This window comes from Drosophila mojavensis, unplaced genomic scaffold, assembly GCF_018153725.1.
Source record: "Drosophila mojavensis isolate 15081-1352.22 unplaced genomic scaffold, ASM1815372v1 contig_36, whole genome shotgun sequence".
NCBI lineage: Eukaryota > Metazoa > Arthropoda > Insecta > Diptera > Drosophilidae > Drosophila > Drosophila mojavensis.
In genome coordinates this window covers 9,617,515-9,632,151 of record NW_025318858.1, presented here as the reverse complement: position 1 = coordinate 9,632,151, position 14,637 = coordinate 9,617,515, and the positions used below count along the sequence as shown (strand labels likewise).

At 35.2% G+C, this 14,637-nt stretch overlaps 1 protein-coding gene and 2 long non-coding RNA genes across 3 annotated transcripts; 1 reads left to right on the top strand and 2 right to left on the bottom strand.

The window, feature by feature from the left end:
• Positions 1-4,669: 4,669 nt before the first annotated feature.
• LOC116803938 lies at positions 4,670-5,597 on the bottom strand. The gene is made up of 3 exons (XR_004363965.2): positions 5,543-5,597; positions 5,229-5,352; positions 4,670-5,057 (listed from the first exon to the last, which is right to left on the bottom strand). It is a non-coding gene; the product is annotated as an uncharacterized LOC116803938 (long non-coding RNA).
• A 5,264-nt stretch (positions 5,598-10,861) lies between these two features.
• Positions 10,862-11,792, top strand: LOC26528282. The gene is made up of 2 exons (XR_001449389.3): positions 10,862-11,323; positions 11,391-11,792. It is a non-coding gene; the product is annotated as an uncharacterized LOC26528282 (long non-coding RNA).
• A 748-nt stretch (positions 11,793-12,540) lies between these two features.
• LOC6576425 (protein CDV3 homolog) lies at positions 12,541-14,384 on the bottom strand. Its single transcript, XM_002002379.4, has one exon. It carries the CDS (start codon positions 13,936-13,938, stop codon positions 13,072-13,074), a length of 867 nt encoding a protein of 288 aa, XP_002002415.1. The 5' UTR covers positions 13,939-14,384; the 3' UTR covers positions 12,541-13,071.
• Between the last annotated feature and the right edge of the window lie 253 nt (positions 14,385-14,637).

The window sequence follows — 14,637 nt, the reverse complement described above, 5'->3', positions numbered from 1 at the left end:
CATGTGCCACACACACACACACACACACAGAGATATATTGCTTTAGCCACACACTGCAAGCGCCAGCTACTCACCGCAACAGGCGTTATGGGCGTGGCAATTATTATCAGTGTATAGTTGCAGCGAATTGTTGTTTCTGCTGCTGCTGCTGCTGCTGCTATTGATTGCCGTGACTCAGCCGCTGGCAGGCGGCTTCCATAGCCGTTATCTCTGCGAATAGACCGTTATAGGCTTGAGTAAACCGATCTGAGCAGAACCGGACTGAACTGAGCTGAGTTGAGTTGAGTTCAAGCTAACCCCCACCCCACCCAGCTGCATCTTGGGTTGCCCTGGCAGCCAAGCAGCGTCTGCTGCTGCACCTGCCGCCTGATGAAGGCAATAAAGTGCTTTTTGTTGTGAATGTCGATAATGATGTGACATATAACAGGCGGCAGTGGCAGCAACAGTGGCGGCAACCCGCTTCGCCTTTAAGCCAAAGTTTAAGGACAACGGACTCGAGTTTGCAGTCTCTGTCTTTATTTGACGTCCGCTTGGGCCATATATCGCACGTGGTTGCCCATTAACCCAACCGACAGAGGCAGTTAGTTTCTAATTTATGAGAGTTCCATGCAAATCGAATAGTCCCGTAAACCCTTTTCGTTTTTTTTTTTTTTTTTTTTTTCGAAAATGCCAAATACAACAACAGTTTATTTATTAATGGTCTTTTTTTGGTCAATTTTATGCATATTTTCTGCTCACATTATATTTATGTGGACTTCCTCTTTAAGACGCTTCATTACGCGGCTGATTCATTAAATTTTTGCCATTGCTTACTTTTTATTTATTTTCCTTATATGTTTGCACATCCTCTACGAATGAACTGGACATCAATTATGTGTTGTTATTGTAAAAATTTCACAATTTTTATTTAATTTGTATTTATTTATTCATTTGCAAGCATTTTATTTGCTGCCAGTGCCAGTGCATAAGTACTCGAGGCTGAACAACAAAATGAAGTTGATTAGTTACGTGATTAAGTTTATGAAAAATATTGAGGACAACAAGTTTATTGGAGGCGAGAAGCAGAGTATAGACAGATTTGGGCTACGTTTTGGTTTATATTGAAGGCATTTTAAAGGATATATTTTCCTAAAAAAAATTATATAAATATTAATTATTATTTTCTCTTTGTGAATAAAGCGATTAAAAGTGGATTTAATTTGTTACTACGCTTTTTCAAATATTTATATTTATATTATACTTTATTAAAAACTATTAAATTTATTTTATAAATTAAAAGTAAAATAAACAAATATTTTATTTATTTTTATTTATTAATTTATTTATTTTTTTTATTTTTTTTATTTTTAATGCCAATAGTAGTAATTTTAAGCTGAATAGTATTTGAAGGTAATAGTAATTTTATTTGAATAGTATATATATTTGTATATTTTTGGATTATTTCATATTCCTCTTTATTAATAATAAAGTTTTAAAGAACTTTTGATATTCGTCTTCTTTCATAATAAATTTCCTACTATTTCAGAGCATTATAAATTTATAAGTAATTTTTATGATTATATAGAGCATTTGATATTCGTCTTCCTCGATGCACTTTTCATTTTGCATTTTGCATATTTAACTATCTGTTAATAAAAGACTCAACTTTTTTCTCATATGTGCGCCGGCTTGTAATACACGCAGTGAACAACAATAATAAAAATTCTTTGACAACAGATAAAACATATATGTGTATATATACACGTTTATACTACATATGTGTGAATTTATAGATATATAAATATCATATACTTATATGCAGATGAAAAACATTTTATGCGCGTTGCCGCGGCAGCGCACAAAAGTATGCAATGAAATGTGTTGGGCATGTAACGTGTAAATACAAATACATATACGCACATATAATGTGTGTGTGTGTGTGTGGGCATGTGTGTGTTGCATGCAAATGAAGTTATCCTGCGGTTATTTGTTGCCGTCGCTCGCATTGTCAGTCAGCCAGCGAGCGAGTGTGAGTTGTTGTGCTCGCTGGCAGCAGCCCGAGGAGTGGCCAGGGGCAATCGGGGTGGCCGCTGGTTCGTGTTGATGCATTGATCGCAGCTTGCTTGGCGATTGATTAAAGTTTAATTGCATTTAAATTTCTGTGGTCGAAACTTTAACGCACGCACTTATTAATTTAAAAAAAAAAATAAAAAAAAAAAGAAACAGTCGCATACCAAAACTTTAGTTTTCCCTTGCGTTTCACTTCGCTTATGCCAGCTTAGCTAACACGCAAGCCGATAAGGCAGAGATATATGCATACACTTATATAGTAGTTTACGGTATATAGTATATAGGTATATATAGCTATAGCTGTATGTACATCTTGGCCACGCTTAAGCCATATTAATGATATCAATTAGTTGCATTACATTTGGCTTGGCCAACTGCAAACTCGACAATTTCGCTGAGCGTCATTTACGATGTTGTCCGGACGATAGTTGTTGTTGTTGTTGGTGCAAGTGTTAACCTCGAGTTGTTGTTGTGGTCACTCACTGATTGCACAAAGTGAAATGTGAAACTGATAATTTGTTGGCATTGTAGCTGTCCTATTTGGCTTGGTATTAGCTGAAGTTGCCGCCAGTTAGGCTTAAGGCTGCTTTATGGCCTTAGGAGTTATATAAGCTTAAAGGCAAGATAATCAAAGTATCTGAAGAGGTAAAATTTAAATATCGAATTATTGGTGATGTCAAAATACGAACTAAATAAAAGAAGAGGGAAAGATAACGCTTTTAGAAATCATATAAATTGCAATTTGCAGTATTTATAATTTTATATTTGTTGGAAATTTGTAAATTCTATATCGAGCTCCCTTTGACTAGCAATTCCTTAAAAAAAAAAAAAATTTAAATAACTCCCTTATATATATTTATATGTCTGTTACAAGCAGCAAAACTAATTCAAGAGAAATTCTTATAAACTCTACAACTATATATAAATAAAAATTAAATATATAATTATAGAGTACTATACCGAGTAAAATTTGAAGAACAAATATACATATTTTGGTTTTCATATCAATTCCAAGCAGATACAGTATGTTTTCAAAACTAAATTAAATGCAAATCTTTTCATCTCTTTAAATATTCTTATAATAAAAATTCTATGAGATTATTTTAAGATATTTAAGTCAATATTTTCTGTTCATTTTTGTGGCTCAAGCCTTAGCAAGTTGATTTTATCTTGCAGTAGCTAAACATCATTTATCAAAGACTTTAAGTGTCAACCTAAGCCATTTAAGTTTCGAATGCACAGCAACAACAAAAACAAACAAAGCGCATTTAAGACGACTACAAAAAAATAAATATATATATATATATATATATATATTGTGATGAAAGTGCGGCTTGTCATTTGCTATCTCAAGTGGCTTTAGCTACCTTCCTCTGCTTCATCAGGTAAAGCATTTTCTGCCTTTTTTGTATGTGCCTGGTTTTATTCGTACTTTGCCATAATTATTCGTTGCTTTTTTGTGTGTGTCCACTTTCACTTATTTAATGCTTTGACTCTCTGGCATTTTATCTATTCTTATTTTTTGTTACTTCTGCTGGACACGATAATGCTCACTTCTGCCATGTGAATAATGACATTCAGCTGCTGGCCGAAAGCGATTCAGCCATCTTTTTATCTGGCTTTTATTTGCATTAGCATTTTTTTCATTGTCACGGGCGACGACGCGTCTGCTGATGACAGTTGAATGATAATTTTATTATACCCTGAGAGTCAGGGGAAAACGAAGGGTATAATGGACTTTGTGCGAATGAATACGACAGTTTAAGAAAAATAAGAGATTGAACGGAAAATACAAAGCATATTTATAATAATAGTGATCTTCATAGAAAGACCGACTCAGTTCGTCATTGTGATCAAGAATATGGGCTCTGCTTACTTCTGCCCGTTACATAAATTGGAGCACAATTAATATACCCTTGATTTATCATTTCAATGGGTTCAGAGCGGATTTATGATGCTGAAATGAATGCGAAATAAATGCTGTTCCACTAATAAGTTTTGACGATTAAAAATTCAAATTATAATTAAATTTATTTGCTTTGTTATAAAATCATTAAATCTAATCAGCCAATCATATAAACCATAATTTAACCAGAAAACCATCAGGAAAACACATGTAATATGTATTTATGTAATTATAATATATACACAGACAATAATGCAAATAAATTGAAAAACTATGGCGGAAAAATAAACATGGCGCGCGACAATTGTTCAATGAATGTTTTAACAACAACAGAAGCAAAAGAGGCAGAGCGAAAAAAAAACAACAAAATCTCCACAGAGCTCTGGCAATAATGGTAATAAAAACAGTATGCGACATTTTTGTGAAATTTAATGCCAGAAAATAATTGGGTCATTGTGTTGCAAGGCAACGAATATTTAATGCTCTACAGTGGGGAGTCATTAAATAAAAATAATTTGTGTGGTCTCATATTGCGGAAATAGGTCTTAAAATAATATAGAATATAGATAAACATAAAAATTATTTATGATAATTAAAAATAAAAAATAGTAAATTAATTTGATCTATTTAAAAAATAAATTAATTATAATAAACATGTATTTACAATAAATTGTATAGAAATTAAGATTAATAAAAGTAATAAATAATAATAAATAACAAAAATGTATATATGTATATTTAAAATTTTATAACAAAATTCGTCATTCTTCATTTGCTACTCTATAGTAACTGGAATTTTACAAAAACTTCTTTTGAACAATCCTTTGCTCTACAACTCAAAGCATCTTTGCAAGCGTCGCCTATCCGTGCAGGGTATTTCCCTCAGAGTTGACTGCAAACCGCAACAATTTACAATATTTTACATGCAATTTTTAAAGTCGTCAGGCGACGAATCATTTCGACAATTAACACGCAAATGAATGCCTGGTCCTGGTCTGTTGGCCAATATCTGTGTGCCACATTTTGCGGCAGCTTTAAGTTGCAACAGCCATGTTGGGATATGTTCGCACGTGCTGCAATTACTTTTCATTAAATTATTATCCTGTAAAGAACCAAGTAAAATAAGAAATTAAGAGCCAAAAGTGCTAATTAAATTAATTTAAAATTCGTAGCTAATGAAATTCAAATAAACTAGTGGTCCGACGGACACTGTCTTTTATGTAAATCAGCAGCTGGAAAATAAAATAAAAATAAAAATACTGAATCAACTGACCATAAACTCATATCAAATTTTGTTGGCCCAGCCTCATGGGAGTAGAGCACAAACATTGGGCAAATATTTGCATTTAAACTTTCGTTTAGTTGTGCTTGTTTGCTTCACTTTTCTGCTGTTGTCCCTGGAATTATTTTATAAATATTATTCATATGTGTGTGCATGTGCGCATTTTTATGTAATGGAAAAACAAGCGAGTATTTGACATTTGAAATATTCACGCTTATATCGGAATATTCAATATTAATAACAATAAATATATATGCATATATTAATAATATATATTCCACTTGAATTAAACAAATTTTGTTTACCTGTATTTAATTTATTTATTTTTTTTAACTATAAATATATTAATTTAAAATTTAGTTTAGTTCATACAGGCTTATATTGATTTTTTTCTTGTTACGTAAATATATATTTTTTAGATATCGCTTATATGAGTTTTTACTCAAAGGTTCCTGCTTGCTATATTAATTCATATAAGCTAAAGTTTTTGGACTTCTTATATTTAATTGGCTCTAAGGAACATAAACTGCATTATTATTACTCTTTAAAATTACTAATATATCATTTTATTGAATTTCAAAATTTATTTACTTATACTTAAGACGATTTTAAAGCTCATTTAACTGAGTGGAATTTTCAAAATTTTTTCTCCATGTCTATATATATTTTCTTTTTATTCTTTTTTAAAATTATAGTTTGTATATAGTATTTATTCATTTATATTCATTTCTTTCGCTTACCATTTTATCTGTTGAAATTAGTGAGCTTGCCACGTAATGAGTGTCAGTCGTAGCCCGTTGGGAAATGGGACATATGCTCGCGCTTTGAGCAGATGTCCGGCATTGCGAATGCAGCCCTGGGGCAACAGCTCGCCCACTTAAGTATGCAACACAAAATTTTTATGCGCATCACGCATACGAAAAGGCCAAAGCCAAATAGTTGCCATGTTGTTAGACTGACTCGATCTCTCTCTCTCTCTCGCTCTCGCTCTCGCCCTCTATCTGTTTTGTGTGTGCGTGTGTGTGTTGTATTTACTTAGACAAAACGTGCGTAAAGTTTTAATTATAAACTTTTACTTGAAGTTCTCTTCAACTCTTGCTAACTAGCTGGAGCTGCATGCATTTTATGACACTTTAAGGACAAATTGCTTTCGAGATTTATGCGTTTGTAGGTGGAACAGCTGTTAGCTGTTACACGCTTCTAATTTGGCACATGTATTTAAATTAATTAGCTTAATGATTTATGGCAAAATCCGAAAAGGCCCAAACAACTTTCAAATGATCTGAGCAATTTAAGCACATCTAATTCAATTTGATTGCAGCAGCCTAGATAGAAAAGTTAAATTACTTAAATGCCGGCAAAATGAGTTCCAATTTGAGATATTTCAAATACATTGATAGAAATGATAAATGAATGGACGAAGTATGGCAAGTTGAATACAGAAATACGATTTATTTAAGAAAATAAATATTTAAAAAATATACCATATGTTTTCGTAAAAAAATCTGTAATTCTTTGGTAATTTCATGTATATACAAAAAATGTTTATTCTATCTAAAGGTTTATTAATTGGTTCTTTTCCTAGTATTTATACGAAAAATGATAATTACATTTATATAATAAAGCATCAATTTTGCGAGGGTATTTTATCTGAATTCATGCTTTCCAATCATCAAATGTTTTGACGTAGAAGGCAATGTCTTACATATTTTATGGCAAGTATTCAAAGCTTTCCCCAATGCCAAGTGTAATTCACGAATTCTAAATTCAAATAACAAGCATTTTTGATTGATTTGTAGTTTGGTGCTGTTGGTGCTGCTTCTGCTGCTGTTGCTGTTGCTACTGTTCTTGAATACCTTTTTGTATAATTGCAAATTGCAGCAAGAGCAAAACTCAATTTAATTAATTGATCGCAATATGAATGAGAAAATGCGAGACTTGAAGCGGCCATTGAGAACCATTGACCGAATAGCACTTGCCTTTTGATATGCCAGACAAAGAGAAAGTGAAATATAAAAGAGAATTTTTTATTTCCAATACACATTATAGAAATGTTTTAAATATATTTAAAGCTTTGCCGGATTTCAATTTCTGTTTATTTTGTACATCGCGTGTTGGTTTCATATTTCGTTGCATTGTTGCGGTGCTAAGTTGAAGAGCTTTAAAAAAATATACACAAGTATATACATATATATATAAACTCATGTTGTGACTGTTGCCTGTTTAATGTTACGTGCTTGCAGCAGTTTTCTTTTGAATCAAAGCTGTGCTATGGAATGCCTCAAGCTGCTCGAAATTGAGGAAGTTCAATGTCCCCATTCAAAGCGCCAACCGTGCAGCGGAAGTCCAGCGATAACTCTTTAGCTGTTGTTGTTGTAATTTTTCGTTTTGATTAATGGGAGAAAAGCCGCTAGAAAAACTATAAGAAAAAAGTAAATTATCAATTATTCAAGAAAAGAAATTTTAACTTAATGAAAAGTATTTAAAATAAAATAATTACTCAATGAGAAATATATCAGAAATGATCAATTATTCAAGAAAATTATAAAAAATAATTACATATAATTATATAAACTTTGATTGATAACAGTTGATTTCAACATAATAAAAAGTATTTGAAAAAAAAAGTAAAATAATTACTCAATGAAAAAATATAAATATTAAAAAATATATAAGTATTAAATATATAAAAATTTAATCATTTTAATTTATTTTTAGTACTTGGAATACTTTTAAATGAGTAATTATTTGATCGACGTGAATCTAATAATTATTTTCCATAAGTTGATGTAGGATCTAAAAGGTTCTTATACATCATTGTTATCGATTATGACCATTGTTGGATGTACTTGAATGCATTGAAGGCGTGCTTAGGCCAACTTAAATAAGCCGCTGAATGCCACACAAAGCAGTTTGAGCGGATACCATCAATCAGTCCAGTCAATGCAGGTTCTATCATCCTGCGGGAATTAGTGCGAGTCAAGTGCTCTGTGGCCATCTCTAACTCTCTGTCTGTTTGCCTCTATTGCTATCTCTCTATGGCCGTCTCTTTCATGGAGCTGCTGCTGAGCCGTGAGCCGTTGAAATCCGAGCAAGTACTTCGATGTCGACGCCAGGGGAGCATAACTTATGCCCATTGTAGTTATGCGGTGAATGTTTTATTGAAATGCACAACAAGTCTGCCAAGTCAGTCACTCGCCCATACAGTCCAGCGCCCAGTCAATCACTCAGTCAGTCAGTCAGTCAGTCAGTCAGTCAGTCAGTCTGTCATTGAGTCCATCAGCAATTGAGCAATCAAAAGCACAAAACCCCAGAGTGAGTAAAGACGTCATCGATTCGAACGGATGCTGACTTATAAAGTCGTTGCCGTTGCATGCAATTATACGCTCAAATGGAGTTTGTCTATTGCCAATCGTCTATTGTGAACGATTCAAGGAGCATTAACGTGAGTCGCTCAATGTGAATGTGTATGTGTGTGTGTGTGTGCGTGGGCTGGTACTTGGCTTTTGTATGGGTTAGTTGAAGTTGATAAACAAGTTTATATTTATGTTTTTTATTTATGCGGCATACCCTTGGCAATTCACAATGGCTAGAGCGGGTGTATCGATATATCAGATGTATAAGAATATTATAAGAATAATAATAGGTATAATAGGAAACTTTAGTTCAATGGAATTTTATTAAACAATTTGATTGGCTTTACGATCGTCTCCAACATTTCGTTATATAATGTAATTCTAGAGCAGATCCTTGAAGGAAATGTCCTTATTCCAGCTCAATGACCTTTCAAACTGACAAATTCTCTTAATTAACAGCCTTGTTCAATCTTTAAACTTTGAGTTCTTTCTGTCGATGGACAAGCTGACAAGATGTTGAGGTAATCAACTCAATTAGCCAGAGAGCACAAGGACCGCCAAGCACACACACAAACACACACACACACACACAGACAATGACTAAAACAAATAACAACAGCAAACTCAATTAGATGCCATAACTAAATAATCACAAACACATTTAAACATACAACGGAAGCGACAAGAGCAACACTCTCAGATTCAAGGCGACAGCAGGACAACGGCGCAACAACAAAAGTGTTGGGCGCTGTGTAAGCAGAAAAACCAGGTCAACAACAGCAACAACAACAACAACGACAACAAGTAGAATAATTTTGTGAAACAATGACGACAACTGCTGTGTGGAAAATTGCTTGAAATGTGCTGAAGCCAGAATGAATGCACAAGGCAGGACGAGGCCGGGCGAGGCCAGAGAGAGAGAGAGAGAGAGAGAGAGAGGGCAGGACGAAGGCAGCGCTGCCTTCGCTGAGCTGGGCACATTCCAACATGTGACGCACGTGACAAAACTTGTCAAATGACTTTACTTCGCTTTGACTGTGAATCCGGCTTGGAGTAAACAAGAGCAAGAGCTACTCTAGTGGGCGAGGCAGCGCGGTAAAGGAACAGTATATTTCTCCTATAAAATGCACAGTCAAGAAAAGTGGTTTCCATCTTAACTACATAGCTAAAACAATCAAAAGAAGCAACAGCAAAAAAAAAAAAAAAAAAACCCGAGCATAGCAAAAGGAGTTTAACTACACTTGTTGCGTTGCTCGGCTCTCGCTGAGTTATGGCTCGAACGAGGGGCAAACCCTCAGGGGTAAGCGGCAAGCGACACTGCAAATATTTCACAAGTGCAGTCAAGTGAATTTCCATTTGATATTATGCTTCAGCCATGGACTATACAGATTTGTGGGTCTGTGGGCGCTGATTTCCACAAAAGCTTAACAGAGCACAAATGCTAATGGCTAGCCTGGGGACCCATCAGAACAAAGCGAATGCAAAGTCTGGCCAACTGGAGAGGATGGGGGATGGGCAGCACTCGATGGGAATTGAAAGTGAATGTGAAAAATGTATGAAGTAAAAGAAATGCTTAAATCTCAGACATTTACAGATTATACTTAAATTTATTTCCGAGAGCAAATTATATGTAGAACCGAAGAAGAAAAAATCTGCGCAGACTTATTTGTTGAAGGCTGCAAGTGCAGCAAAGGGCTATAACAACTGCTTGGCCTACTTTTAAGTAGTTCATTTGGGAGTTAAAACTACTCGAGCATTCTCTGAATATAGCAGCAGGTGTCAAGCGAACACCCTTAAGGGCTCAACGTAAAGTCAAGAGGTAAGAGAGCTGCTCTGTTTCTAGCCCAAGAAAAAAAAAAAAAAAAAAAAGGTATTAAGGGTATAAAGTTGTGTCCGTGTGTGAGTATGTTTTGGGAGGTCATTTTGAAGCCATGAGCAGACAAAGAATCAGCAGCTCCCCCACATAACTTGAGTGAATAAAGAGTGTTTCGAGCGTTATTTCAATTAGTAGCTCTTCCATTCACTCTGGTCTATATTAAATAGCATTATCTTAGCTAAAAAAACATACGAGACTCGAAATGCAGATGAGAGCTTTTGCCCGTGAGTGCTTCGAAATACTGTAAAATCGAATTTAAAGAGCTGACGAGGCACTTGGGGAGCGCGAGAATGCCAGAGGCAAGACTGTAGCTGGTATCTTATTGAGCCAAAGATTTTTAATCTTTTCCACACGCTGTACCTTGAAGCAATTCAAAATCAGTCCCTGTACAGCTTACGTATATCAAATAAACATTGAAAACCCTCTTAAAATTACTCAAATATATGTCTATACAAAGTTTAAAAAAAGTCTCTGTCTCTAAACATATGAACACAAATTTCAGCATCCCTAGTTTTTGCAATTTCCTATACTGACTAAAGCAAGGAGTAAAACTGGGTATTCCATCGATCATTTTGCAGTTCACTTATATAGCAGCCCATGAAATGGAAGCCTAACTGAGTAGGCAAGCAAACAAACAATTTTCTAGAAAAAAAGACGGTTAGTTTTTCAAAAATTGTTGCCACAGCAGGCTTTGAGATTCAATTTTTGAGCCACGAAGCCCCTTGCTCACAGCCAAAACTCTAAATTCTCATAATCGTCTCGGCTATTGAAGAGTAAACATCTTTCAGCACAAAAAAAAAAAAAAAAAACCTTCACAAACTTTTTTGATAACCTGCTTCCGTAAACAGGCTATAGTGAGTATAAAGAAAAAAAAAAAAAAAAAGAAAAAAAAAAAGTAAATTTGGTTTTCCTTTTACTTAGCACGAAAATGTGTAATCCTTGCTTGCGTTCAATGCCTGGCACCTGTTGCGGCCCAACAGGTGGGCTGGGCCCATGCGGCTTCTGCGGGCCCTACAATGGACAGTGGTTTAGGGCAGTCAACCACTGCTGCGGTCCAATAGGGCCATATGGATGTTGCTCCTGCTATGGACCCTTTGGTGGCCACTGCTAGCCTGGTTAGAAGGAAAGTAGGTTTCAAAAACTGGTCGAGGCAGAGGACGTATATCGCAATAATTCCACGCTGACTGACACTGCTTTCACTTGTGACCCGTTACTCGCAAACCATTAACGGATTATCTATTACAACATGCAAAATGTTCGTCCAAATAAATTTTACGTCAGTTTTAAATGGAGAAAAACAAATATAAAGCTGTTATTTCTTAAGCATTGGTCGTAATTGAACCGTCTACTTTCTACTAGCATTTCAGTATGTCAATGTTCAATGTCCTTTCAATCAAATATTAGGAAGACGGGGATATTTGATACATTTAAATTGACATTTGGTGCCACTTATCTCAATTTCAGAATACGAAATAATGAATGTACTAAATATTTCCAATGCTTGTAAGCGAAATTTATTCAATTTATTGAATTTATTTCATATAGGATATAATAATAGTTCACATAGTTTGCTATTGTAAATACAGTCGAGTCTCGATAATTCGGTAAACAAAAACCTAAAAAAAAAAAAAAGACTTATTCGGAATTCTACTATTTATTTATTATACATCTATAAATATTAATAAGTGACTTGAAGTTCTTCTTTAATTTAAGCCTAAAATAAAAATTTTCTTTATATAAGGACGAGTAAGAACTTTTGTTTATTTCTTTATTTATATGAAAAAGGTGTAAAATATTAAATACATTTATATAAAAAAATAAAAATAAAAATAAATAAAAATTAAAAAATTTCACGAATTTAGTATACTCTGGTAGCCACATATTACAATTACAATGTGGTAAATTATGGTTATATTAAATACATATATGTCGGGGCGTTGCTTTTCTCATTCTGGTTTTTCATTGAAGCTGTGCGTAACAACGAATTCCCGGTGTGTATTATCTAATTTAAATCGTACAAAAAATATATTTATATCAATTAAACTATTATACATTTGTATACATACTAATATATTTTTATAAATATTTTTATTTTAAATTTACATTATTTAAATTTACATGAATTATATTTTCCATTGTCTATACCAAATGGCTTTACAATTAATAACATTTCGGCCAAGCGACTTAAGCATTCGAATACTTTAATCTGCGGCACATAAATTGATTATGCCTTATTTATTCATGGTCATATGAGGCCGTAAAAGATAATCTAATGATATGATAAATGCCCGAAATGAACATATTTTGTTGGCAAAGTTTGGCGCGTGTTGCGTAAAACAGTCCGCGGGGTGCATTTAGCGCTCAAACGATTTGGCTGTAAATATTTGGCTTGTTTACAGCTAATGACACGCCAGGGATTCGATCAAGGCAGAGATAGACAGAGGGCGAGAGAGTGAGTGAGAGTGGGAGTGGAAGTGAAGAAAGCTAGATTGTCTTAATCTTTTTTTTTTTTTTTTTAATCGGGACTCAAGCTTTAATCGTTGCAAATTTAAATTTGTTAACTAGAAAAAAAACGTTAGAAAAAAAATGATGAATGCGAAAACTACTTGGCACGCTTTGAGCTGCGTGATTGACAGAGTGATGGAAAGAAATCGACATTGTTTATGTCGGGCGCCTGGCCCTTGGCCAGCTTCATGGACACAGAATTCGCCTGCTTGCGTGGACGAACACTAAACTCGCTTTGGCTCTGGCGCAGAGCCGGCGGCACATAGACCTGCTTCTTGACCACATTATTTGGCTGAGTCTTGAGTGTTGTCTGTGATTGGGACTGCGACTCAGACGGCGACTGCAACTGGGACTGACTCTGGGACTGGGACTGCAACGGCGATTGGTTTTGTACTTGAGACTGTGACTGTGCCTTCAATTGGGATCGAGGCAGCAGCGGCAACTGCGACTGCGAGGCATTGAGTGCCGGCTCAGGCTCCAGAGCGTCCTCCTTGGCTGGACTTGAGATGTTGGTGAGCTCGGTGGGCTCCAGCTTCAGCCAGGGACAGGCTGGCTTGCCCAGCTCGTCTTGGGCCGAGCCGACGCCCAGGCCATCGCCACCCGTATCCTGGTAGGGACAGTTCTCGTCAGTCAGATTCGCATCCTCGTTGGCGGCCGCAGCCGTTGCGCTCAATATCAGCTTGGAGTTGCGTTTGAGATTGGGAAATGGCTGATCGTGCTCCTCGGTGAAGTCACACCACTCATCCTCCTCATCGATGGTCTCGTCGGAGAAGCGTATGCCGAATTCAAGCTGATGCTGATTGTTGGTCCCCTCCACTTGCAGCTTCTCGGCGCTGTCCACCTCCTGGGGCGCCTTGGCGGTCTCCTCCAGTGTGCGATAGAGCTCGTCGGCGGCCAAGAGATTTGTTTTTGTTGTGGACTTTTTGCGGTCCTTCTTAGCAAAGAAATCGTCTAGACTGCACATGGTGCTCTTCTCTTTACAATGTTTGCGATGTTTTGAGGTGGTCTTTGTTTCGGAATTTTCGTTTTCTTTTTTATTTTTTTTGGAACTTGGCTTTTGAAAATCACGAATTTCGTTCTGTGCTTTTAGAAACCAAAAATTTTATGGAACTGTGCAAACTCGAGCAACATTCAACATTGAAGCAGTCCTTTTTTTTTTTTTTTTAGTTTTGACAGCAACTGCTACGAGCCTCGCGTGGTGCAGCATTTACAACGAATACATATATAAATATATTGACACAAATTTTATTGAATGAGAAAGCATGGAGTGCTTGAATTTGGAAAAACTCTCGCAAATGTTTATTGCCGTAGAACCATATTTCGACTGAAATGTACTACGAAATACTTGACTAGCATCGGATGAAATGATGAACAAATTTTGGACTAGCTTAATTTTTTTTTTTTTTTTTTGAAAAAAAAAAGAAAGTTTAGATCGCTTTTCACTTGGAGCTCGATTTGTTGAATGACTGTTGTTATTTAGCGTAGCTAACTAGATTAGTTAGCTCAATAGTTCATAACTGAGTTGATTTATTTTGATTGAAATTATATTAATTTAGTATGTGTACTAGTGAAAAACTATTTAGTGCATATACTGGGATTTAAGTAATTAATTTAAGTTTTTATACCCTGAACCCATTGAAAATGGGAAATCAGGGTATAATGG

What these genes read in the sequence shown, in the direction of transcription:
- LOC6576425 (XM_002002379.4), bottom strand. Translation starts at nt 13,938, where the DNA reads ATGTGCAGTCTAGACGATTTCTTTGCTAAGAAGGACCGCAAAAAGTCC.